Genomic DNA, 27,878 nt, shown 5'->3' on the forward strand with positions numbered 1-27,878 from the left:
CAGTGAATTATTATTGTTCTTATTGCAAAAAACTGCACATAGAAATTGGTCAAAAAGCTAACGATATAAAAAGTTTTATTTTATGCATAACTTTCATATATTCTTAAAATTTAGGAAAAATAAAGAAACTCCCTAGCTTTAGAACCTAGGGAGTTTCTTTATTTTTGATTTTTTCTCCCTAACTTTAGAACCTAAACATTGCCCTAGCTTTAGAACCTGATAAGTAAATAAATAAAAATTAATAATAAATATTGATCAGATTGACTCATTTTTGCTAGTCTGCATTACTATAAATAATTTTATTTCTACTTCGCACTAACTGCTTAAACACAATTATAAATAAAAAAACTACTAATATAAAAATAATAATAATGCACCAAAAATTATATTCAAACAATGTTATAGATTATTTTACCATATATGTATAAACTACAATATATTGGTACAATATGTATTTATTAATTTTAATTTAATTTAAAAGGTGAAATTTTACTTTATATTATTATTAATATAATTTTATCTCTCAATTAGCATCGCTCATTTTCTTGAGTGCTTGAACAATTTTAAGATGTATCCACGCAGTAGGTCAAGGTCTGCCAATTATCACATTACTCCAATTTCCCTTCGTTAAAACCTTGAATAATATTCATCAAATAAATTTACAATCTTTAATATTTATAGATTCATAACCACCAACAATGTATTAATTTTAATAAATTACCTAATTAACCGCATATTTCTCAAATTAAACGTTAAGTCAGTGGTTTTAATACACGAAGTGTGGTTTTCCCGGAAGGCTACACATAAAAATAATTTTAATTTTTTTCAATAAATGTATATATTTTATCTTTATCTGCAAAAATAAAATTGAATAACAATTTTTATTTTTTTGCTGTTTTTAATTTAAGTACAAAGTATGAATTTCACATGCTCGACTGTTGCTTTAAAATAATATATTAGATTTTTTTGGCAAATTAAAAATAATATGCTTTAGATGTTACAGAACAATTATATTAGAGTAGCTGATCTTTCTGAAATATTTATTTATTAATATGGCTTGGTTTTTTACGTATTCTGTTTTATCTGAACATTTAATTGTTTGTGGCGTAAAATCACTATCAGACTTATTTCTGAGTTTATTATTTTTTTATATGTCGTTGGTTCAGAAGAAAATCGTCAGAACTTAAAGATATGAATTATTTTTAACCGATACACTTAGAACCGAGCAATACTTTAATATTGAATAAAATTACAAGGTATAACTTGTATAGAAATAGGATAATTTGACTGCTGTAGTCGATACATGATTTTACAATTTTAGGCGTGGAAAATCATGTAAAAATATTTGACAATTATATTAGTAATTTACATTGGTATGATACGCTTATATTTTCTATACATATTTACCCAATTTTTTACTTAAAAATAGAACAAATTTAAAGCAATTGAAATTAAAAGTAAAATATTTTTGCCTATCAAACAACCACCTATATTCCAGATGCTGGAATTTTCGTTTGCGCAATAATCTATAAAGAAAAATATGTTCATCCTTATTTGACAAATATTACATATAAAGTTTTTTTCAAATATCTCTTTTTCTTAAATTGATTCTAATTTATGTCTAGTCAATTGTTAAATTATTTCTAGTTTATGCACAAATCCAGTTTTTTTTATGCGAATAAAGAAGATTACATATTTAAATAAGGGGTGAAAATTAGGATTGCAATACAAAACTATTATATTAGTCCCTTGTATAGCTTAAAATGTTTTCCAATCCCCTTAGAGGAGCTTGCTTCCATTATTAATATCGGTCAAGATATGGATGTTATATTATTATGCAAATTTAGAATTGCTGCTCCTGAAAATGTTCTTTAAATCTGTATATAAATATGAATGTATGTGTATTACTATACATGCATGTATTTAATTTTATATTAAATAATGAAATATCTTTTTTTATTAATATTTTTTTAATATATTAAAATATGTCTTAATTTATTTTGATCTTTATTAGAAAACGATATTAACTTTAAGTACCGTATTTTATTTTAACAATAGGAATATAAAAAAAATCTGATCAACAACAAATGGTGCTATTAAAAAAACTGTTGATACGCTCATACTCCATTGAATATGGCTTCATTAGCAGAAATTCTAGCAAAGTGAAATACGCCTGGTTGTTAGAGAAGATGCAGATTTAATTTATATTTCTACAAGAAAAATGACGCTCGATGACTCTAAGTAGCAGAATATATGCTCCGAATATGTCTGCATTGCTAGGAATCTCAGCAAAATCAACACCTTGATGTAAAATATAATGCAGGGGTAATTTATTATATATTCTTACAAAATATATTATGGATTGTATTTGTATTTATATCATAACGCCATTTTTATAGGAGCTTTGTGATACAAATCATTGCATTTTAAGTCAATAATGGGTGGTGTCGACAATCCATTAATGCTCACCGATTTTATCTGCATTTTATAGAGTATCCTAGAGAGTCGCGATTGCGTTCTATATTATTAATTGTCATAGCAAGAACATCAACACGTTTCTCTTACACGAGCCATCCAGCTTCTCAATGACTTTGCTTCAAGCAAGGTCATTGAGAAGCTGGATGTTGAAGCTGGACAAAGCTGTTTTTGGCGATAGCTATCATACTATATTTGCGTTAACGCAGTCAGTTCGAGAACTATCCATGATGACAAATGAGATGACAAATTTGGGTTTACGTCTCTACTATCAGCACACGACACGGATATACGTTCGATATAATTTATGTGACATTATTACCATTTTTTAGGTGTTATGAAATATTCAAATATTTATATCTATAAATGTATTGAATAAGTCACTATGGTACACATATACGCATTAGTTAAATTATGTATGATTTTACTTGCATTATATACAACTTTTGAAATATTTCTTAAAGTTCACTAGTAATATATTAAACATAACGTTTCCTTTGCATTCAGCTGGCTCACTACGTAAAATTTTCTTCTCGAGAGAATCTCACAAATCAAGCAAAGCGATGTAATCTAATTCATAAATCCAAGCATTTTCACGGCACACACCAACCGAAATGCCATTTTTGGATCCCTCCTGCTCATTTTATTGGTTTTGAGGAGCACTTCGCGACTTGTATTTTTTATTTTTTCCTTCCTTCTCGTATGTGTACTTGACCCACATATGGCAGCCAATCTTCCGTTTCGAGCAAGAAAGGAAAATCTAAGGGAAGGTCCTTATTGGTGTGACGTCACAAGATACTCCCTTCGAAACCCTTTCATGTCTCCTTTTTATTGAGTCTCGCCGTAGCTGTCTTGAACACATCTTGTAAATCATGAATAATTTAAGTGAAAAAATGTAGCACAGAAGGGCGTAGATGGATTTACGGGTGTGGAATAAAATAATTCTCCAACGCCTCTGAGCTCGATTTATTTAAATATATTCCACCCCTTAACGATCCGCTCTAAATAAAACAAGCTAAAAATAGCATCCTAAATATATCATAAAAAGTAAACATTCCATTAATTTATACTAATCGTTAGTAATAATATCTTATATTTTTACGAATATTGCCATAGGAATACGTGGAATATTTAAAGTCTTAGTTATTGCTACGTATTGTTCAGAGACACATTTCACATTTGATATCAATCTACTTAAGTAAAGCATATAAATAAATTCTTCATATTAATTGAGTTAATATTGCTTTATATATTTTTAGAAAATACTACTACCATTTAACTCAAATATTCACTAGCTTCATGGCAGTAATGTACCATAAAATAAGTTGTATGATTATGAACAATTATAAATAATCAATATTGCACTTATCGAAGGTTTTTTTTAAATGTGTAGCAAATTAACATATATTTAGTATCACATTTTATTTTTTTAAATCATTTTAATTTTGTACGTTACATCAAATACAGATATTTTACAAAGAAAGTAAAATTAAAGCCAGATCAATAAAAAAGCAATCAAAGACTAACGTTTGATTACGAGTCGGCCATTAATTTATAGTTCAGTAGATTACGTAAGCCTCCTTATACTTTGTTGTCCTCTAATACAATTACATATCCTAAACTAAATATAAATAAAAATTACAAGCATTTAAAAATAATACATAAGACAATATATTAAATAATAATATAAAAAAATATTTAATTATCAATGTTGTACTATTAGATTTTAGCATCTTACTCAAAAGTAAGAAAATATAATATTTAATATTAGATAGTCCTGGAATTCGTTTAATATTTCGATTCACCTGCATTTTTTTTAATTTTCCTTGGCATAAGAGCAATGTCTCGACATAAGTAAATTTACCAACAACTCAGGTATCAAGAGCCAAGGGAAGACTGGCAGTTTAAACTTAAATTTTAACAAGCTTTGTGAGTTTTTAATAACAGTGTTTTAAAGATCCGCAAATATTACCTGCATCCGCAAAATTACACGTATAGGATATTGTGACGTAGAAATATTTTTTAAATCACGTATTCAGCATTAATTGCGGTTTTTTTAATATAAAATAACACCACAATTTTATTTATTTTATGTCGGTTATATATTATAAAGTTAATAATATTATATTTTTCCTTAAACTATAGCTCGGACAATAAACAATAAAAAAATGTCAGAAAATCTTGCCAATATCATATTTGGCAAGTGTTCGCAATAATAAATTTCCAAGATATAATTTTTTATCAACGTTGCTGCGTCGTTTTGAAGTGCCAATCTGGGTTTTTTCTATTTTCCCCACAACAAAAAATTGAGACACTTTGCAAAAAGAATGAACGATATTTTGAGCCATATTGCCCGACCGCAATTTATCGTATATTTTGAGGTCAAGTCACCTTTAGAGCTTATCGTAAAATCCGTTGTACTCATAATGAATCATTTGCTATATATTTTAGATATACTATGTATTTTATAATATGAATCAGTATCAATTACAAATATATAGAATATCAAATTAGTGAAAACAAGCTTATACATAATATTAATATTAACAGCACCATCACCCTCTAGTATAAGTAGTAACGATATTTATAAGCGTGGTGTTATATAGTTACTTATACAGTTATAACAAAGAGATTAAATATTGACGTATTTTAATTAATGTTAAAAAATGCAAAAAACTATCCGAAATTAATATTATTTAGTTCGAGATAAAAATATTATATATAAATTGGATACAAAAGTACTACAAAAATATTTGTAAAATTGTTTAATAAATTGCATATACAATTGCATAAATATAGTTACAAATGAAAAACAAGATCAAGACAGGAATTATATTATAGTATACATATTTTTAACATATATAAATAAAAATTTAAGTAAATAGATTCTGGCTATATTAAAATGAATTAAAAAAAACTTTTGAACAATGTTTTTTTTCCATTCATCTCAAAGCGTCTTTTTGACAGAACAAAGACACAATACATCGATTTTGCCCCAGGAAATATGAAAAGCCTTCGAAGAATTGAAAACTTTTGTTACATCCAAAACATTCACTTATCTTGCTATCGATAGATTAAATTGATGGATCGTGAACATGAATTGCAATTTATGGACTGGAAGTATACAAATTATAATAAATAGTATTTACAATATATACAATAAACTAGAATAGGAGTAATTTATCTTCAACAGTTTTTTTACCATATACCACACATTTAATAATATTTTTTTATGAATCTTAGCTACCAAGGCAAAAATCAATTGATTCACATAAAACGAACGATTTTTATTCAGCCAAAAATAATTTATTTAATTTGTCTTTGTAGTTTTTATAAGTAAAATAAGAATTCAGTGAAAGAATTATTTTATTTTTGAATTTGATGCATAATTAAAAAGGCCATTGGTTCTATAAATTTCGAAGAACTTAATATTAACCCTAAGATAAGCTCCATTTATTATTATCAAAGATTAGTGTGAAAGTTTCAACAATCTGTAACATTTATAGGGCATTTAAACGACCATTTTGAACAAACATGTCCTAAAAATAGGGTGACAAACAGTATTTTTACAACTCAGAATGCTAGATTAATAATACATTTAATCTGCGTATAATACGATTAATATTCTACCTTTTAATTAAAGGTGTGAACAAATGTCGTGGGTGTTTCCAAGAAGCGATGCTACATGCTCATCTGTGATTCGTCAGATTAGTCTCGAGCCATCATTATCAAATATATGACACTTAATACGCACTATAAACGTGATAAAAGACGCAGAAAATAAACAACAAGGAAGCCACAGTATCACAGCAGCAGACGAGCCAGAACACTGCATTAACATGAGAAACATCATCACGACAAATCCAAACTACTCCACGAAATCACAGTCGACAATAATACTACTCGACACGCCACCTAAAATCTGGCTTTCAAAACCTACCATTTCAATTTCACCGTCTGATAGCAGATTCTACATTTATCTATATCTATAGTAATTTATATATTTATAAAAATAAACTGTTACCAGCTTTCCTAGTGACTATTTGATTTCAAAGTCATACCTCATTGGCTTCCAAACTCGAAACCAGCAATATAAATATAGGCATATATATCAGACCAATCCATGAAACGTCTTACTGGCTGATAAAGTCACACTGCTTGGATCATAAAACTCGAAATTACTAATAAAAACATACTTTAATTAAGTTTTAATAATTTAGTTAATACTACATATTCATCTAAACTGTTTTATAAAAATGTTAATTTTTAACACATATGAAAATCGTAAACAATTAAATACAGACTAATAATAAAAATGCTATTTTAAACAATATTAATCACTCCATATTTTTACTAATTAAAATCGAACTTAATACACAAAATAACCTAATGTATTTACTTGAAATACACATAGTATATATTGTTAAAATGTTACATGAACATGTCTTAGATTTGTGACATATACTGTTAATTCCACTCACCAAAGAAATATAAATTTTCTTATTAACGATAATCCATTCCGATCGCGCCAAAGAAATTTTACCCTTGGTGAAAAAGAAAACATTTGTCAAAGCAGTGACAGGTCACAAATATATCCCCGAGGAAAATCTGTGCTAACGACGAAAACATGAGAGATAAACGAGAATATTTTTTACGTGTTTTTCAAAGGCATATTAGGAAAAGCATTAATTATCATATAAATAAAACTCTTTATAAATAAAAAAAATTTCAGCCGAGAAAATAAAATTAATTAATACAAAACATGATGTTTCAGACAGAGAGCATGATGTCACACACAGCCACTATAAATAGGTTCCATTATAATGAAACATGCATTGTTCGACCTCTATTCTGATTTTGGGGCTATTTCATGTCATAGAACGTGTTTAATTTATGGAATCCTTTGTTTTAAAGTAAACTACAAATGTGTGTTAATATAGAAAGGTATATACAAATGTGACTTGCAGGGTGAATTGAAATTTAAACGTGAATGTCTTGATTTATTTAAGATATGCAAACTTTCTTACAGCTTTCGCCTCAGTGCTTTAAATGAAACGCTTGAAATGCAGTACCTTACATAATTGTAAATGTACATATGATATTTATTTTAGTGGCCGATATTCTTAGAAAATAACCATTATTGACATGACGAACAACTACATAAGTAATCGTTGAGTATGTACCTAAATACTGCCTTCTAAATGTTTTTTTACTAGATTTTAAAAATAACTATATTAATTATTAGGTCTCTAAGATTATGTACTTTTTTAAATTTATATAAATTGCCATTTTACCACAAGATTTACATACTTTTTTTAAGAAAAATGTTGTATGGTACCAATAATAGTCAGCCTTATTACCAGACTTTTACATATAAATTAGAGAAATTACATAATCTTAGAGACTTAATTATTAATATAGAGCTTTTTTAAAATCAGTGGAAAAAATTTCCTTTTTAACAACGAACTGTAAAATATTATTAAGCGATTTCCCAATCGCAAAGCCTCCGGAAATTGCTTTATCGCTAACACCGCTTTTTATAATCTTCCACTGATTGTCAATTATTACTTTTTAAGCATTATAAACTTGTCTCTCTCCTGTCTATATATTCCAGACACGTGAAGTTGTCAAACAAGTTGTACTATTCTTCGTAAACCGAGTACAGACCCTACGCTTTTTTCTAGTTATGCTGATAGCTAAATATATGAAAATATATTACAAAATAAACTACTCCTGTCAGATGAATAATTTGACTTTAGATGCTTTCATTCTGCTACCAACGTTGAGATGTAAATAATATTCTCAAATGATTTGGCAGAAGAATGTTCACCAGCAGTATTCTTGAACATCGTATTTGTCATACAAGCATTATATAAATTAAATTTTTTTTATTGTCCAGTAGCTTCGGTTGAATCATTCGTTTATAATTGTAGAATTTTTAGTAATAAATTAAAAATAATTCATGTGACTTTGTAGCCAGAAAATTTGTACCAGTTTATTCACTTAGGTACAATTGAGCACATTACACAAATAGTGTAGTATCATGAGTGCAGATTTATTTCAGAGTCTTGTGAATGCTATCTTGTATCTATACTCTCTGGACGATCCGCTTATGTATCTCGTGTCAATACAGATCTTCCTCAGTTTACCTCAAATGTCGTCTTTATCTATCTCCGCCCGTCTGTCATCTCTGACTTGAAAGCAATGCTGCTCGTCTCGAATGCCGTCTACTGTCTGAGCTCATCTGCCCGTCTGATGATGTGACAAAGTGTAGCATATTTTATATTCTTGAGATATATGAGGATATTGGTGAGCTAATAACATCGCTTTTTGCTCCCATTTCTACGCCTCAAAAGGAAATTACAATGTGGGCATTTTTGAAGTCGTTAATAAAAGAGGTATGTGACAATAGTGGTTTTTACGCAGCATAGACGCATTGTCTATCGCGTTTTTTCGTACAAAAAATGATGTTTTTAAATTTCTTGCGAGTAATTAACGCCTCGGGATATGAAATCCTACAAATTTTTAGCATTGAGTTCTTTCTTATTTTTAGGCTGTTTGTCGATGCGAGTTGGTATTTCCTTTTCACAATGTTTGGAATGATCGTTTGAATGCCCTATAAGTTAACAGTGCAGCTGGTTGGAAATATGATATTTCAAATCGCAGACAGATTGGTCTACAGATTGGTTCCCGATGTTCAATTTAAATACCTTTGATATTTACAATATTTTTGCATAGAAACGATAAAAACATTATATTTTATGACAACCCAACGATAATATGCTCCTATAAATGCTCCCAGTCGTGAAGTAGATAAACTACAACATAAATTTTAAATGATTAAAAAACGGTTTGACAAACAACATGCCACTTCAAATCTCACTAAAAGCATTGCAGTGTTTTTTTATAGAAAGAAAAAAGCTTTTGCTGTCGAAGAATTAGTTAAATTTATATGGATGAAAAACTTTAGATTGATAAAATACAGCAAAGTATCTAGGTTTTACTTTAAATTCGAAATTTTTTAGATATATCGTATAGATTAAACATCTAAATCTTATATACAATTGAATAAAGAGAGAGTGAAAAAGAAAACGTAATCGTCGACATGTGTTATTAATCTTCTTTTACACTACAATATAAAACAGAAAATACATGTTTTCGTCTATTCGTCACAATAACTCCCAAACGGTGAACAGTAGTTACGTGACATTTGCACATGTCATTCTGAGTCTAGGCTATGCTATTTTTAATGAGACGATTACATGCTACTGCAATAAACCACATTACAATAAAAGTAACTGAACAGCGACGTGCTGACGACTGATTACGTGTTACTGCATACATCAATAAAATAAATTTATAATGACAGTGTGAATAAAATTAATTATAATAAATAAATAATGAGTTTGGATCTATCCCGGACGTTGCAGGGTAATAAAGCTAGTGCTATATGTTTATATCGTCATTGTTTTACCGATACCACCACGTCCGTAAGTCTTCTGCGAATTTCGATCAATACATCGTTTCCATGTGTATTTTTATTTCCCTTATTGTATTTGATATAAAACTGGCACTAAAGATTTTTTTAACCATTAAAAAATATGTGTGCTAATTTGACGGGATGTGCAATTCTTAAAATACTAATAGTTTTTTAGAAAACATTTTTATATATTTGATATTATATATGGGTCTGATAATATTTTACACGCCTGTATTACATGTATATACTTTTACAATTATGTATAAAGATAAACCTATTTTTACTAAACGCATACTTTTACCCTAAAGCTTACTACTTAATAAAAAATAACAAATAAATAGATCTTACAACTGATACTTTGTATCATATGTTATAAAAATCTAGATTATATTTTATTTTTTATATAATTGTTTAAAACATAATGGAAATGATGATAATCAAATCAATTGTATATATATGTATATATAATATTACATACGTGTCTTGAATGTAACCCAAATATTTGTATTCTTGGGTGTAACCTAAATATTTGTATCTCTTTCTTGACAAAAGAAACAGTGCTTTTGGAATCGAGTATAAGTATAACTTATGTCCGAAATTATACAAATAATAAGTAGTATGTGTTACAAAAATCAATCCCTACAATATATATAAATAAAATAAAATTATTTTTTAATGTATATTTTAAATATCCAACATTATTCATTTTTATACAACATACGGTTCACTTTTCTTCAGGGAAAATATATTCTTATATCTTTATATCTTGATTGTAGAAGGTGAATTTGCTATTTTTCTCTTCCATACGTTATAGACCAATCTGGCTACTACCGAGTCGTGAATCCCTATACCTATAACAAGAAACTTTATCAATAACTTTGTCTATACCTACGCACTCTCGTTCGCATACTTTTCCATGTATAACGACATCGTCAAGTTCTCGAGTTTATCTCATAAACGCTGTATGTACATACATAGTTTAAACTAAGAAAACAGAAACTTTCACGAGTAATTAGAACCGTAATATATAACACTAAGTTCTAAATAGTAATTAAGTTTTCAGTGTGCGCTGCGAATTAAGCCATGTGGTGTGACATCAAAGCACCAAAGTAATAACAAAAAATCTGATTATTCCACGTAGTTTAACGTTGAACATTAATAAATCGTTTATCATTAGAATACATGACATATATGTGGGGACTTTTTGCTCACCGCGTGACTGGAAAATCGTAATTCTCTCGGTGTTTTCGGGTCTCTTTATCACATCTAACTCAAGTTCGCCGAGTTCGCCAGTTAAGGCTATGTGAGGGATTTCAGATTTTGCCAAGTCTCTACTTTCTACGTATACGTCGGACCTTTTATAAATTTCCAAAGAAAGCTCTGTATTTTCACCGACGCCGACGGCTGAAAAAAAATAACATCAGATGAGATATATTGATAAAAAAAATTGGGCAGTTTGTCAGAAAAAATACTTTTATCTCTAACTGAAGTATTATTATATTATTTTTAATACTTTATATTAAATTAAAACATGAAAAAAGACATTCTCCAATTACATTACATTTTTTAATAATAATAATTTTACACAATCTAAATAGGAAAAACCTTATATTAAAGTGACGGAACGTGCCGGATATACAAAACATTCATGATTCAAAAGTGCTGAAATCCCGGATTAATGAAATATTCCGGGCTAGCCCCGGATTTCAAGTGAAGGCGTTACTATGTTTTGCCTGCTTATGCGAGTCTGTTCTTTACTATGAAATAGATTAAAATTAATCACCGTTTTTAATAAATAATTTATTGGAGAACACATGAAATTATATGTTATAATTGAATTTCTACTATTTGCATATACATACATATATAGTACCACAGTCTATTTATGTGCGCAATAAAACATAATTATAATGTGCTCTTAAATGTCTGTCATGTCATTGTTCGTTCTCAATGAATCGATTGATCTCACGGCGAATTAAAAATAAAAACTATAGAGAAAACTTGATGCAAGGCTAAAAGAAGTTTTAAGCTATGTTTATTATTAATACAATATATTTGAGTGATTTACTGACTTTTTCAGTCTGTTGTCGCATTACTTGTGCTTACCCCGTTTTAACGCATTGGGCTAATGCCTATGATACTACAACGAAAGAATCACAGTAACTGAATAAAGTAAAAATTAATAAAATATATCAAAATCGTACTATACAGCTAATTTAAACGTTTTCTATATATAAAATTCTTAGTTAGTTAAATTGTTGTAACTTAAAATACTTTAAAAAATGAATCGGTATGAAGTTTAAAATTCGGTATGCTCAAAAACGTCATTTCTGGAATTTCGGCAATTACAAACGGTTTATTACTTTAATATTTTCTTTGTTAATTATTCCTTTTTATATCTTTTTACAAAAAGAAAACAAGCAATTAGGCTGTAGATAATATAGTGGTACATTGAAAAACAATGTTATTAACAAATAATTAAAAACATGAAATAAAACTGTGTTTTTAGAGTCATTTTTTTTATGTTTTAGAAGATAAAAAAATTGAATTTCAATACGAATATAAACGAATACCTTAAAAATAGTTTGACAAATTTTAGAATGATGAGTAGCTAAAAAATTCGGTATTTGAATATTAGAGTAAGAGTTATTTTTTAGTTATTCAAAATGGATTTAGGAGCTAAGACTAACTCCTAAGACATTATGTGGACTTAATGCATTTAAATTATCCAATTTTTATGCAAAATTCATGAACTACAAATTTAATTCAAAAAAATAGTGTCAATAGTTGCAATAAAATGTCTAGATTTACCTTTGGCTGTGACAGCATTTTAAACTTAATACCGATTCAAAATAAATAATATTGATACTTTTTATTGCTGTCTTTTTAAATGTGTTGAATAAACCTTTGTTCAATATTCAATATGTAATACTTTTCGATTATTTATAACTTTACGAATATTCGTAATTTAATTTTCGATTAATTGAAAATAACGAATATTTATAAATATTAAATTGTAATGATAATCATTGTTGTTTAAGTCATTAAAAAATAATTTATATATATTTTTTTAGAAGCATTACATAACACAAAAGAAAAAAGTACTTAAATATATGTAAATTAGTTTAAAAGGCTTCAGGTATTTTTGAAAAGTTTTAAAAACTCTGATATGAATAATTCATATTAAAACGCTACCACTTCGAGCTGTTTAATTGAATAATTACCTAAAAGTTGAAAACAAAATGTATGCATTAAAAAGTTTTCTTCTACTAAAAATATCCTACATGTATATTAATATGTATGAGTAAGCAGTATATATTTTTATTGTAATGGTGTTGTAAAATTATATATCCTCTTATTGCGTTGATGTTTATTTTGTTGTTATATTTATATGAATACGAAAAACACAACAATGTGAGAATAATAAAATACTAACAAAGTAGTATATGATTTATTCATCGTCTTGTTTCAAGCACGTATATAAATCATATTAGAGTATAAGACATCTAGTAAAATCAAATAATGTGCTATAGTAAAATTAATAATAAATATTATGTCAGTAGAGAAACTATATAACAAAATTAATACATACGCATCAATATATTGTATATAAATAGAGACCTTAAAAATAATATCTGATTTATATATATTGTATAAAAAATACTTCCTTTTACACCTTTGCTAAAACATCATAGAGATTGCATCCATCCATTCATCACCTGTGTATAGTTTAAAGATAAGACGTTTGATTTAATCATAATTACTAAATTTTTACTAGTATATGAATTTTATATATCTTTACATTGAAGCGTCCAATATTTCAAGTATAATAAAATTAAATTTATTGAAATATTATTAATAATAGTTTAAAAAAGAGCTTAGCAACAACTTGTATATAAGTTATATTATATTTATAAACATATATCAATATATATCGCAAGAAAAAAGTTTTGTCAAAAAAAAAGTTGTAAAACTCTCTTTTCTTTAACGACAAACTCCTTTTCCCTTGCTAAAAATAAAAATAAAACTCTTACACGATGCGGCTGTAATTAATTTTATGGCAACACTACATTTTTTTTATTATGGTATATTCACCCTCATTTTCTTTTGCCGCAAATATTCTTAGCCCCCAAAAAAGGTTATATATGTATTTAGCGAATTTCACATTCTCACCACGTCTAACCGTTGAAATATATTTTGCCAAGTTTTTCTTCTTTGCAAATTTACTTAAAATTTACCTCACGCACTTTTGTGTTCTACCTGATTGATGTAAATTACAAAGAAAATAGTATAATAAAATTATATAATGCTTTCTTACCTAAAAATACCCTTTTCGCTTTTATCTAAAATGTACTTTGCTATTCTTATACTGAATTTAAACGCATAAGTAAATACTTGACACGTAGCGAGTTAAATATAGTATTTTTCATCTTTTATAATAATTTTAATTATTACTAACATTAACCACTATTGAATAGCGGTATAAGTTAATATGATTTCCTAGCAAACTGCAGCAATTCTAAATGTATAATGCTTTAATCTATATGAAGCTATAAATTTATTGTATGATTAAACGCTATTTACTTAAACAAATATCATGTTTGATACTCTGTAATATTTTTAAATACTTATCATCCTTGCAGATTGACTTATTTTCAGAATTCTGTTAATGGGAACAAATATATATTTATCGAATTCGGTTTTATCAAAACCATAATGAAAAACATGCAAAGCAACTCATTCTGCATAGTTCACGCTTTTGCTATTTATTTTTTCCAGTCCTCAATTTTTTTTAAATTGTCACAGGAAAGTATTTACTGATACAAACCTGTATCGAATGCAAAAAAAAATATGTTAAATTGTTTAAAATGAAAACCTTGCCATTGCAAATAAAAATCTAAGCTGCCTACTTATATCCCACTATACTAAATCTCACAGATTTAATGGCATAATAATTATCTTGTCGAATGACACAATTTACTGGATCATTATCGGGTTATATGATACGTTATACTAATTTGTCCATATTCCAAAAAGTATCTCGCGGTCTGCCGATGCCAGTGCAAAATTGTAAAATTTACAAGGATTACTCTTGTCGGCGAAACCATTACCCGCGTAGCCTGACTGCCGCCATTATTCATCCGCCACGGGGCAGGAGATGGAACCAAGCTCTGAATAAGTGATGTCTAACTTTAACCCTTATCATGTGTCACTTTTGTGCAAAGAAATGTGGCATGTGTCAAAATGCCGATTAATACGCGTTATCACCTCGGCGAGCGATCTTCCTAATTTACTCTCGATACTGTAATAAGTTTGATTTTATTTAGTGCATATTAAAGATGTTAATAAAATTTACACTGGTTTGATTTATTTTGTGTTTCTTTTCAAATCACATTTATTTATTTTTTATTTAACGTAACATTTGATATCTAAAGTGCAATAGTCTCGAGATTTTTTGTCACGTAATATATGTATTATAATGCTATCATTTTTCTTAGAAGCTAAAGCGACAGTTTCACATAATGTTTGGATATAAAGATGATATATTCTATGTATGTATAAAAAATATTGCTTTTGATGCATCAGATTTGATATATGTGTTTTGCTGCGACGTTGAGCATTAAGCTCTGACGAACACAATATGTTTTTTACTTGTGCTACATGTGATAGAACGGTTTTGTAGGATATTTGAGTAATCAAATGGCAAATTATCCATTCTTAAATAATCAAATATTTTAATATTTGTCTTGCTTTCGTTTAATAATAAGTATAAGAAAATATTGTTGGAAATATATAGATACGCGTGTCTTAATCGGGTGTTAGGTGGCACATAGAAAAATCCTGCATTTGAGAGGCCACAGCTCAAGACTTGTAAAATACTGAAAAAATGTACAGTTAGATTATATTCTGTTTTTTCATCTTAAACAGTAAGTTCAGAAAGAAAAATATGTTTTACGAAGTCATTTTTTGAGCTTTTTACATGATTTTTGGGTTTAAAACGCATATAAAATAAACACAGATGGCCCTCGACTTTCGAACATTCGACTTTCGCACATTTAAAAAAAAATTTTTTTTAATTTAATTTTTTTTTTAAAAAAATGTAAACATGAGTGAGAAACGGAAAAACTTCAGTGTTGATACGAACAAAAAAAAATCAAGGACTAATAAACTTCACATGATTCGAGACAAAGATGGAAATTATTAGACGTTCTGATAGCGGTGAATCTTTTGCTTTAATCGGACGTTCGTATGATACAAATAGGTCTACGATATGTTCAATTTTGCAAAATAAAAATATAATTAAGGAATACGTTTAAAATTGTGGAAATTAAAGATATATTTTCACAATCTTTAAAGATATGTTTCCGAAAAAACACAGCAAAAAAAATATGGATGAAATGGAAAAATTTTTGTCATCATGGATTGATGACCAACATCAAAAAGATGTCCCTCTGAGTATTTCAATTATTCAAGCAAAAGCTCTTAGTTTGCACAAAGATTGGAAGGATAGATTTAAAAAAAATTAACACAGTTTTTCAAGCAAGTAACGGTTGGTTTTACAATTTTAAAATGAAGTATCCTTTTCATAATATTAAATGCATAATATTAAATGCTGATGCGGATAAAGATGCTGCAAAAGAATTTATTTCCTAATTATCCAAAATTATTGAAGATGGAGAATATTCTTCTAGAGCTAGACAAATATTTAATGTAGATGAGACAGGTTTATTTTAGAAAATTCTTTAACAATGAAAAATAAGAATGAAGCATTAACGCATCTTGACAATTTTTCAAATATTATTGAAGATTGTGATCCCAGTGGAGAACGCATATCTCAAGTGCGTAGGGCGATCAATAAAGAAATAACATGTTATAAAATACTATATGAAGAAAAGAAAAATAATAGTGGAAAACAGTTAACTCTTGATAACTTTTCAAATGAAACACTCGCAAACCCCACTTAAACATGTCTCTTAAACGCCTCTTAAACATCTTACATTTACTTGATAAATAAATATTTTAAAATACACACAATTTCAAATTATTTTTACTTTCTTCTACTTTCGAACATTCAACATTCGCACACATTTTCAGGAACCAATTATGTGCGAAAGTCGAGGGCCACCTGTACAAATTTCATGAGAGTTATTTAACCTTTTATTTTGTTTGTGTCTTGCTTGCAGCTCTATGAGGTTAATTTCTAATGTGACGTTAGCTGCATTCACACTAGAGTCTCCAATTCGAGTAATCGAGTACTCGATACTCGAGTATTTTTGTCTATTTTTCCAGTACTTGATAATCGAGTATTTTGAAAATTACTCGATTAATACTCGAAATTAAAAAATTGAAATATTTCAGAAACAAAAATAACTTTAACTCGGTCCGGTAAAGGTTAACGTCTTGCTTTTATTTGGCGTTTATGCCCGAAGTCCCGAGTTAGAGTGGTTACTATCAGGTATAATTTTTTCATAGTTCCATAGTTGCATAGTTCCGGTCGTCGGCTATGTTAGTGGGTACGACGGAGAAATTTCTTTTGTGTTTTCTGTTCGACAGTCCCGACTTATCTAATTTATGGCAATGAACAATATGAAATATCAACAAAAAAATTTTTAGGTTTTATGACTATGCAGTTGTAGCGTAAAGTGTTGTCAATTGTTTATACTGATCCCTCAGCTTAAAATATATATCAAAACAATTGTGTGTTTTAAAGGCATTTAAAGTAAAGTTAGTTCTTTGCGAACCGTTACGCTCTAGAGTGAAAGGGATTCACCCAAATACATCTTCGAAGGATATAGATTTAAATTCTTCGCAATAATCAGAAGGAGTAGAATATTGTATATTGTTAAGAAAAAAAATCTATTCAAGAAGAATTATAAAATACTATTTTGTCAATAGTCGAAGGAAATAAGAGAAAAGCAGAGAAGGGAATGAAAGAAGAGAACATAAAAAAGAGAGTTCAAAAAATTTTAAATCTATAAAAAGCGAACAGATATAAATTAGAAGCCTTATCCAACGCGTTAATGACAATAAGACCAACATCAACAGCAACGGAAAGGTTTTTTTCCATAACGGGAATAATAAAACCAAAGGTTAGCAGTAATATTAAATTCGAGACACTTTTTGCATTATTGTTTTTAAAAAGTATGTTCGTGAAGTTAAAATAATTGTAAAAATTAACATACTAAGTATTTTATTTATTTATTTATATGTGCACGAATTTGAATAATAGCTATTTTGGTCCATTTGGTAAATACTCGAAAGTACTCGAGTACTCGAGTATTTTAAAATTTTAATATTCGATACTCGAGTAGTTGATGGTTTGAGTAATTGGAGACTCTAATTCACACCAAATAGATGTAACACCCAATCCGCGATATTTAAATTAAGTATTTCAATATCATCATAAAGCTATTTCAAATGCTCAACATATAAGAAGATAGGTATAATTAATTTTTTTGCCCATAGTGCCCAATAATTGAAATTGGGAAAACTCACAAAGACCTAAATTAATTTTGAAATGCTTCAGTCTGTTGACATAAGCAAGAATGGCTTTTTAACAAATTATAAAGTGACATTTGCCTTTTGTAATATTATATTTAATATATGAAGCTTTTCATATACATCTGCCAAGTAAAAAATGGCATACTTAATATTATTTATATGCCAATTATTTTAATCATGTAAATTGTATATGAACTGTACATACTTAAAATAATTTATAATGTACGTTAATATATAAATAAAAAAATAGATAAAATTGTTTATCACAATAATTTGCTCACACATTTTATTTAGTTTATGAGCATGAAAATGCGGAATTTATTTAATAATTATAAATCAATCAAAAATATCACAGTTAAATATATTCCGATTAATGATTTATTCGGGAAAGTTTTGGAATATAAATCAACCTATTTAATTTCCTTATCCCGTCGTATCCATCCTTCCGTCCTGGTGATATTAATCAAATAAATGATTCAACGTAACTGTATGATTCTGGCAACAAACTTTAGTTAAAGAGCATCACGTTTTTTATTATTGAAATTTGTCTGTTAAAAGAGAATACACACATAGCAGAATATACGTTTATATTAAGCTATAGCCACTGAAGTAAAATATAAATTTTCAATGGATAACTTACAACTTTGTTGTACAGCATTTGGATTTGGAAAATTATGTAATTTAATAATATTATCGTATTTTTTTCATTTAGAATGATAAAATTGGCTCTTTTAAACATATTTTTTTAATTCCACGATTAATAAAGAGGGTAATAGTCGTGCTCTTTGGAAAATAACATTAATTTATATATATATTATATTCAACGAGATTTCCATTAATCTTAATTACCTTAGGTAGCTTTAGATATGAAATCTTATTACATAACTCATATCTTCTATTAATTATATGACGCAATTTATTACTGTCTTGCGCTAATTTTTATAAGAAGAGAGTGCTAGGGGATACATTTATATTATTAAGATCATCACATTAAACGATCTCAACTAAATTACAGCATATTATATTTCAGACCCCTCGAAAGTGCTTATTGTATTCTAACATAAATCACGAGTATTGAATATCATATTATACATACATATATATTATATGCAAAGGAACTTACGTACGTATTTGCTTCAGTTCAAACGTAAATACATGGTAATCCTGTTTTACGTATTTTAACAGCGTAGACACAAACACACATTTTTATTTGCACAGAACGTGTGTATATATACATATGTATGTACTATATGTACATATGTATGTATGTACATATAAACGCGTGACCGTGTTCCAGATTGGTAGTAAAGACGCAATATCTGTATTTTATTTTATATTGATATATGATATTATGGTATTTAAGCTATTCTATAATATATTTATTTATCCATATATTGAATAATATTGTGCTGGGTATGTCATATGACCTTGGAAGATGTCTTATTTGACAGATTCTGACCCTATATGATTAAAAATCTAAAGATTTAATGGACATTTATACCTTTCGTAAACTTTGATATTATTCTAATATTTTAAATCTGAAAGCAGCATAAATATTTATATTTTTTCTGCGTTCTAAAAAATTTCCATGCATAGATTCTGCCCCACAAAGCCTCTAGTTATATTATAAAGTGGAATATATTGCCTTCAATGCGAATCCGAATTTTTGAAGCGCTAGCCAAAAATTTCGCTGATGTTACAAAGCATTAAAAGTTTTCCACTCCTTGTTTTTGACTATAAAAATCACATTTGCATATAGAATGACCCCATTTCATTGGATATTTTATTAAGATGCTGTATTTTTTGTCGATATAAAAGTTTTTACGTCAACATAAAAAAATATTACGTGTTTAAAACATGAAATATAACAATGTGAATAAATTGTGTAAGTAAAAAATAATAAAATTATTTCCCTTTACTCAGAAAAATATTTTACTATATAATCCTTTCCTCATATAATAAGGATTTGATTTTAATGCATTCACCTATGAGATTTTTGGGAAAACCAATTAGCGGTTTTCCCTTTTTCTTATAGTATATGTAGAAATAAGAGCTATTTTTCAGTCGCATATATTAAATATTTTTTAAGTAATAAATTTAATATATTTTTCAACTTATAGAACATTATTGATTAAATATAATTTGCCTTCATTATTAGTTAAATATAATTTGCCTTCATGAATATACTTCGTTAAATAAACATTTAACAAAGTATATTTATACATTTTCTATATAACATTATAAACCTCTTCAATTATTTTGATCCATTAGCATTCATAAAATATTTAACAGTAATTCAATCAAATGCTTTATTACTGAATATCAGCTAAATTTCAAAATAAATACCTATAATAAATGTACAATATTTTTTAATTTCAAACTTTTTTTGCCACAACCGTAAGATAATTTCAAATTTCTTTAAAGATTCATCAATAAATCGATATCTTATTATTTTACAGTATAATACAATATAATAATAAACTAATATTTTTTTTATTTTAATTTATTATATTTATATAAAAAATGGACCACCCATATAAACGCAACTCTTTTTTCTATTTTATACTATATTATGTTTATTGACTTATATTTTATATATACCAATTATGAATATATATTCATAGTTTTATTATTTTATTTAGATAAATCCACAGATTCGCACTTTCAAAAACAATATGTTTTATAATTAAAATATTTTTCTTATACATATTGTATATTATTAAAATTGCATGCGAGAAATCGGATTTACGTAAGATTCAAGGGGATTATTTGCGGACCCCAATCGTCTTAGTGGAATAATCTTAACGTTTGTCCTGAGCAAACAAAGAAACGGGAAAAATCTGATTAAAAAGATAAACAAAAACATTGTCTAACGCTGAGAGTAGAAATAGGAAACAAGCAAGAAGTATTTTACTGCAATATTAAAAGGTTAATTGAGTTTCGCCTCTACCATTTAGTATCTAGTTTCATAATATTTAATAAAAATAGTATCTGTATAAATTTTATAAAATCAAAATAGATTTAATTAAGATGTTATAAAAAAAGCATTAACAACCATTGAGATAAAAAAACATTAAGCTTTTACGACCGTTGCTTAGCAGAATAAATGAGCTTTTCTACACACAAATTTTATTACATGTTGTGAAAAATCGTACAAGCTTTGCCTTTTATTTTCCTTTCTTTTCGAAAAATCGATAAAAATAAAAAAACACTAATCTGAATCGCTTAAAATCCCAGGTGTAAATATAATATATATTGTATTAGCGATACTTTTCTTTAATATAATCTCGATACTTCTTTCAAATAATGTCAACATACTAAAAGGCATAAAACTTTAGAACGGTTCGCTAGAGACCATTACGTTCACTTTGAACAAAAATGTATGGAATGCTTTAAGAATGTTACATAATCAAAAATGTAATATATTTTCATCAAATCAAAATATTTTTACTGATATTGATTATGATTATGATGTATTATTATGCTTTTATCGAGACTTCAAATAAATAACCAACCATTAGTATAAAGAAAATCTCTAATATTATAAGTATGTATAAGAAAAATTGAGGTTAAATTTATCATCGTCGTTAAAAATATTCACTAACTTTAATTGATGTTTTTAAGAAAACAACGTGACAGATTGTTAAAATTAATTGAAATTAATTTATTTGGCTTTATATAATTTTATTACATAAGCATTTTTTTATATTTATATACAAATGCTTTATTATAATATTTTTTTAAATAACATTATTTCTTTGACTTCTAATATTTTTTTAATGTATAAATGGGGAAATGTAACGGAAAGTTAACAAAGAAGCGAAATACTTAATAACACAATAGCTTCTTGTAAGAGATTTTTTTAATACAGAATGATATCTTACGACTAAAAGAGACGCCAGAAACAGGAAAATGAATATATTTTATATTAAAAAAAATATAATAATAAATCAATTTTAGTTTTTCATTGCCAATGTACAGATATTAAATTGTAGAAGTTTATGGAATCGACTAATATAGAAATACTAATTTTTAGTTTCAAAACATACTTTAAGAAATACCTAATCAATTATTAAACAAAAATATAATGAGAAAAATTTATAAAATAATGCAATTATATTATGTTATTATATAGTTAATTGCCTTCCGATATATTGTTAAGTAAATTGCATTCGACGTGAAAATAGAGAATTACGTTGGTAAATACATACATTTACAATGTTTATATTTATGAACCCCAGCTTTTATATAATTTCAGTGTAAACTGGTTTGTGTTAATTTGTATATTTATAGCATATAAATAAACGATTTTTATATTAAATTTAAATGACTAGAAATTTTCTAGCTCAGATAACGTAGTTAACCTTAAAATTCTGATATTAATTTTCATCAGTAATATTTTAATTAGATAAATAAACAATGAAGAAATTTCTTCAATAATTTATTTATTAAACATTATCCATTTTAACATAACAGGCATTAGCTTAATGCGGTACAACGGGATAAACACAATCAACAACTACAAAGTTAGTGACATATTTTTTATTAAATTTAAAATATGATCACAGCTTACAATTAGTAATTGTCCCTAGGCATCACCTAATTCTATTTAATTATTATTCATTGCGATATCGATTCATGAGATTAGGAAAATCTAGGAAAACCATATATGTAATTATCGATTGGAACAATAATTAAAGGGAAAGGCCAAAAACTGTTCTTTGCCCAATATAAATATATTTATTTTTTGAAACTAAATAAATAACTGTCAGGGTTTTAAATGTTAGGTCTAGTTTCTTTTAAAATTGTATGTGACACTTATTTCTATGTTATTTAATTTTTATTTTTAACTGTGATTTTTTAATAGATAATTTTAATTATTTAACTGTTTCATAAAACAAGGTAAAAATTACTTAAGCCGACTTTATCGCATCTCTGCGACTAACAGCAATTTTCACTGGAATGAGAAATTTAAGAATTTTATTGAAATATAAATATTAACGTTCATACATTTCGTTTCTATCCCAAAATCAATTTATGCAGTATTCCATGATTAGAACCTTCACATTTTACTTCTTCTAAGAATAGATAATGTTTAGTGCTATAACATACCTTAGCAACATTTAATTTTTAATAAGCATTTCTTTATCATTCTCTAAGGGTTAATTTAATACTTAATCTTAAAAAAAATAATACAAACTAGATGTAATATCTGTAAGTTAAGTCGGTCGTGCTTTAACCGTTGATATCTTAGTAGCAGGCGCGGGCAGTAAGATACTTTCCCTTTCGCTCGCTCGCGTGTTATGTGACGAGGGTGAGTGAGAGAAAAGGGCATGCGGACCGCATGCTCTTATCTCTTACTCACACGCGAGTGATCGAGAGGGAAAGTATCTCACTGCCCGCGCCCTGCTTAGTACGTATTTTATTAAATTAGTGTCTGAACGTACGGATATTAAAATAAAATTGAGCTTAAAAATTTATCTCGACGACATATACTAAATAACTAAAGTATAAAAAAAAATTGAAAAAATTGAATTAAAATAAAATTGAGCTTAAAAATTTATGACAGCATATTTTTTACAAAGTAAACAATTTATTCAAAATTGCATGTTACATGAATTTCTTAAATATTATCACTTATTTTACCGAATATCCTTAATCTATTTAGTTAAATCCAAAAAAAAATGTGCGGAACATTTTTATTATATACTTAATATAATATAGATTTACAAATATATCATATTCGTAAAAGTAATACAATGCCATGCTCCCTTATTCTGACACGAAATGCTATTCCCTGCTTTTCCACGAAATAAAAACTTGTCGTTTAACTATTGTATATTTTCAGCTATTTCGCACAAGTGTAGCTACCATGCAAATAAAAAAACTAACAATATCATTTGAGAGCGGCAAAATATTTGCACAAACGTTACTAACATGACGTCCACAAAATTTGTTCAGAATTTATTATCCCATTATTATTGATTTTAATATAATAATCAGTCAAATTACTATTTTTGTAAAAAGTGTGAAAAAATATTTAAAGAATATCTTAGTTCTACACAAACCAACTAATATTTAAATAGTGTTAACTACAACTTTTATGATATGATGGAACTTAAATTTTTTAATTGATGGATTATTGTACTTTTTTTAATACTCAAAAAATATTTATATTATGACTGCATTTGAACCTTCAGAAATAGTTAATAATTATTTTAAAACGCATGTTTATACAAATGTTAAAGCAATAGAGATTAACAGCTAATCAAATTTCCAAACTATATTTCCTTTTATTGGGAAATTTAACATCTTGTATATTGTATCGATTTAGGCAATCCATATGAGACTGCCAAATACCTATTAAATAATTATTTTTTATATAAAATAATATGTTGGCTCTTCTAATCATAATAAAAAATGATAATTTAACCTGTTTATAAGCATTTTAAAAAAAAAATTTTTACGGGACACCACTTTGAGAATTTTTTAATCTATTTAATTACGCTTTAAACCAGAAAATATTATAATATCCGTCACCTTAAGAAAATATAATCTGTGCATTCGGATTTACTCTGAAATCAAGGTCATCTTAACTACAGACCAACGAAGATCGCAAAAACCGCCGCTTCTCTCTTCATATCCCTCGGTCCAGCTCAACGTCCGAAATCCAGTGCAAGCCCGCTTTAGAGACTATTGTTTGAAAACATGTCTCTATTGCTACACAATGTATTAAATAATAAAAACTTTGCCTAAACAAAAATAAACCCTTGACCAGAAAGTCAGGACAAATATATAATAGAAAGATATTCTGACTGCTTTCTCTGAGTGAAATATCAATAAATTTTAAATAGAACTTGATAATTTATACCTAATAAAAATATTTATTGGCAAAAAATGATATCATGACATTCTCCTGAATAAAATGTTATAGCAGCGACGATGATGGGGACAAATCTTAGTTATAAAATAAACAATTAAAATTAAACATGACTAGTGTGCGTTCTTACTTACTTAGAGACCACGAAATCTTAGCTACCGGTCAGAGTTAAGGAAATGCCAAGCCACAGTCGTAAAACTATGTTTTATTGCTGAAAGACGAAGAAAAAATATGGCACGCCCCGTCGAAATATGTTCACAAGCTTAACAAGAGTAGGAACATTCTCGCAAACAAGTTTGAGGGGGTGGTAAAAGTATTCGTCTGTGGTCGTTAACAAGGGTCCGTTAACCGCCAGAGTATCTGATAAACCTGAAAAACCTGAAAACGAAACTTTCTGACGAGAATTACGTTGAGACGCGGGATAAACGTATGAATAAATAAGCGAAACGCACACGCACGTCCGAATCCCTTAACAGAGGTTCTCAAATAATTGTTACTTTTAACTACAACTAATTTTTGTCTAGATATGTACCAAGAATATAATTGAATAGCAATGCCATCTAAATAATCTAATAAAAGTTAATCGTTGGTTGATTAGTAACTTAAAAACGATTCACGCGATAGGAATATATTTAGGTACCATTTATGTGAGTTCCAGCTTTCACCCAGTCGTCTTGTAAGATTACTGCTTCTGAAGTCGTAGCTGTAACTATAACGTCAGCTTCTTGAGCGCACTCACCGCCAGTTTTACAAAATTTAATAACCCTCGCAATGTTCATTTTCTTCAATTCGTCGACCAACCGCTGGGCTCTGGACTCGGTCCTATTCCAAATGCGAATCTATCATAAAGCGAAAAAGAGAAAATAATATACATATTTTCTTTAAAAAAAAGTGCGAAATGTTTACGTAGCGCTGTCGCGCAATAACCGTATATTATTCGATCGTAAAAATCTTACGTGAACATATCATAACCGCATAAACAGAAATATCACAAGCAAAAGAAAATCTAAAAAGGGTTTATGAGATCATTTTTATATATACTGTATATCGTATACATATAATATTATAAGCTTTGCGTGTGTGTATAGTTGATACATATCTTCATCTTGGTCACACCTTTGCTTATTAAATAAGAGCTTAAAACAAATTGACCGTTCTACTCGTTCAGTCGATGCTTTTCTATGTATTATTTTTATTTATTAACTATTGATTTTATTTATCATACCTCATCAAAATGAAATTGTTGTTGTAACGCAATGGCATGAATACGTCCCTGTGCTCCAGCACCCATAATGGCCAAAACATACTTCCCCCCTTGACCGACACTCTTCTTCCAAAGCAACTCAGTGGCTACACAAGACACTGCCGCCGTTCTCCACTCTGTCACGCGCTCGGCACCCATCGTCTAGAATAAAATATAAAACTTTTACAACCCACCCGCCACACGTGCTATATCCGAGACACATACAGCCTGCATTTTACCGCTTTCCTCGTCAAACAAATACAAGTAGCCGGTAATAGAAGGAATCTGTGAAGATTTTTCGCGATTTTCGTTATGCAATATATTCAATATCTTGCAAGTCAACGAAGACTCCTTAACACCTTCCACTAAAAAACCTTCGATATAGCCAGGCATGGTAAGCATTATGCCTTTATTTGAAGGAAGACCCATGAAGGTTCTCTTCGGATTCCTCATCTTCAAATCCTTGTACTTTTCTGGCCTCTTATCAACTTCGACGCTTTTCACTGATACTGCTACTAAAGATTGCCGAACAGCTGCTATCACTTTATTCCAATCTAATAGCTCTTCTACTTGTGTTTCATTCAACACCACAAAATCGCACATTTTAGATGATAAGATTATATGACCAACGCTTTCAATCTCATGTACCTAACTAAAGCGAACTATCACATGCCGCTTCTTTTAATTGCTATTTAATAGTTAATAACAAAACCACAACCACGATATTTAACTATCTAGAAAAAAATGAGAGATAACGTAAAATAAACAAAAATATTATTCAAACAAAAAAATGTAATAAAGTTCAACAACCATATACATATGTACATAAAATACCACAAGATAAAAATATGTTTTTAATTTAAAATGTAAACAGTGTGTGAAGCAAAATAATAAGGCCTCTAGGCTAACTCCCCATGGAATACCAAGATTCGAATTGAAAATTTATATTTTATTCCTTAAGCCAGAATAGATTTGTACCTCTTATATATTTAATTCCTTAAAAAGTATTTTTATTTCAGTCATCTGTTGGCCATAAGCTAAATTATTTTACATGTTTTAAGGTGGTTCGAAATATGGATGTAATATTTGTTCTCCGAGTATGGATTGTGTCTCGGTAAGTTTGTAAAGTATTTTTCGAATCATTATGAGACGCTGTTAATAACAAATATACAGAGCTGGATTTAGATGAAGAGGGGCTCTAGGCTATTTTACTTGTGAGTCCCCTCCAAGCTCCCCATTTTCATGAGTATTAATTTAAACAACTCATAGTATTAGTAATAGAAATTTTAATAATAACA

At 28.1% G+C, this 27,878-nt stretch overlaps 1 protein-coding gene across 1 annotated transcript; it reads right to left on the reverse strand.

Moving 5' to 3' along the window:
• Positions 1–10,345: 10,345 nt before the first annotated feature.
• LOC148237844 (ketimine reductase mu-crystallin) lies at positions 10,346–27,256 on the reverse strand. Its single transcript, XM_088206137.1, has 6 exons — positions 26,806–27,256; positions 26,563–26,742; positions 25,978–26,176; positions 11,168–11,359; positions 10,677–10,806; positions 10,346–10,594 (listed from the first exon to the last, which is right to left on the reverse strand). The coding sequence occupies exons 1-5, from the start codon at positions 27,181–27,183 to the stop codon at positions 10,715–10,717; spliced, it is 1,041 nt and encodes a 346-aa protein (XP_088062263.1). The 5' UTR covers positions 27,184–27,256; the 3' UTR covers positions 10,346–10,594; positions 10,677–10,714.
• Between the last annotated feature and the right edge of the window lie 622 nt (positions 27,257–27,878).

This window comes from Plectrocnemia conspersa, unplaced genomic scaffold (assembly GCF_051122295.1).
Source record: "Plectrocnemia conspersa isolate PC_06_02 unplaced genomic scaffold, ASM5112229v1 ptg000002l, whole genome shotgun sequence".
NCBI lineage: Eukaryota > Metazoa > Arthropoda > Insecta > Trichoptera > Polycentropodidae > Plectrocnemia > Plectrocnemia conspersa.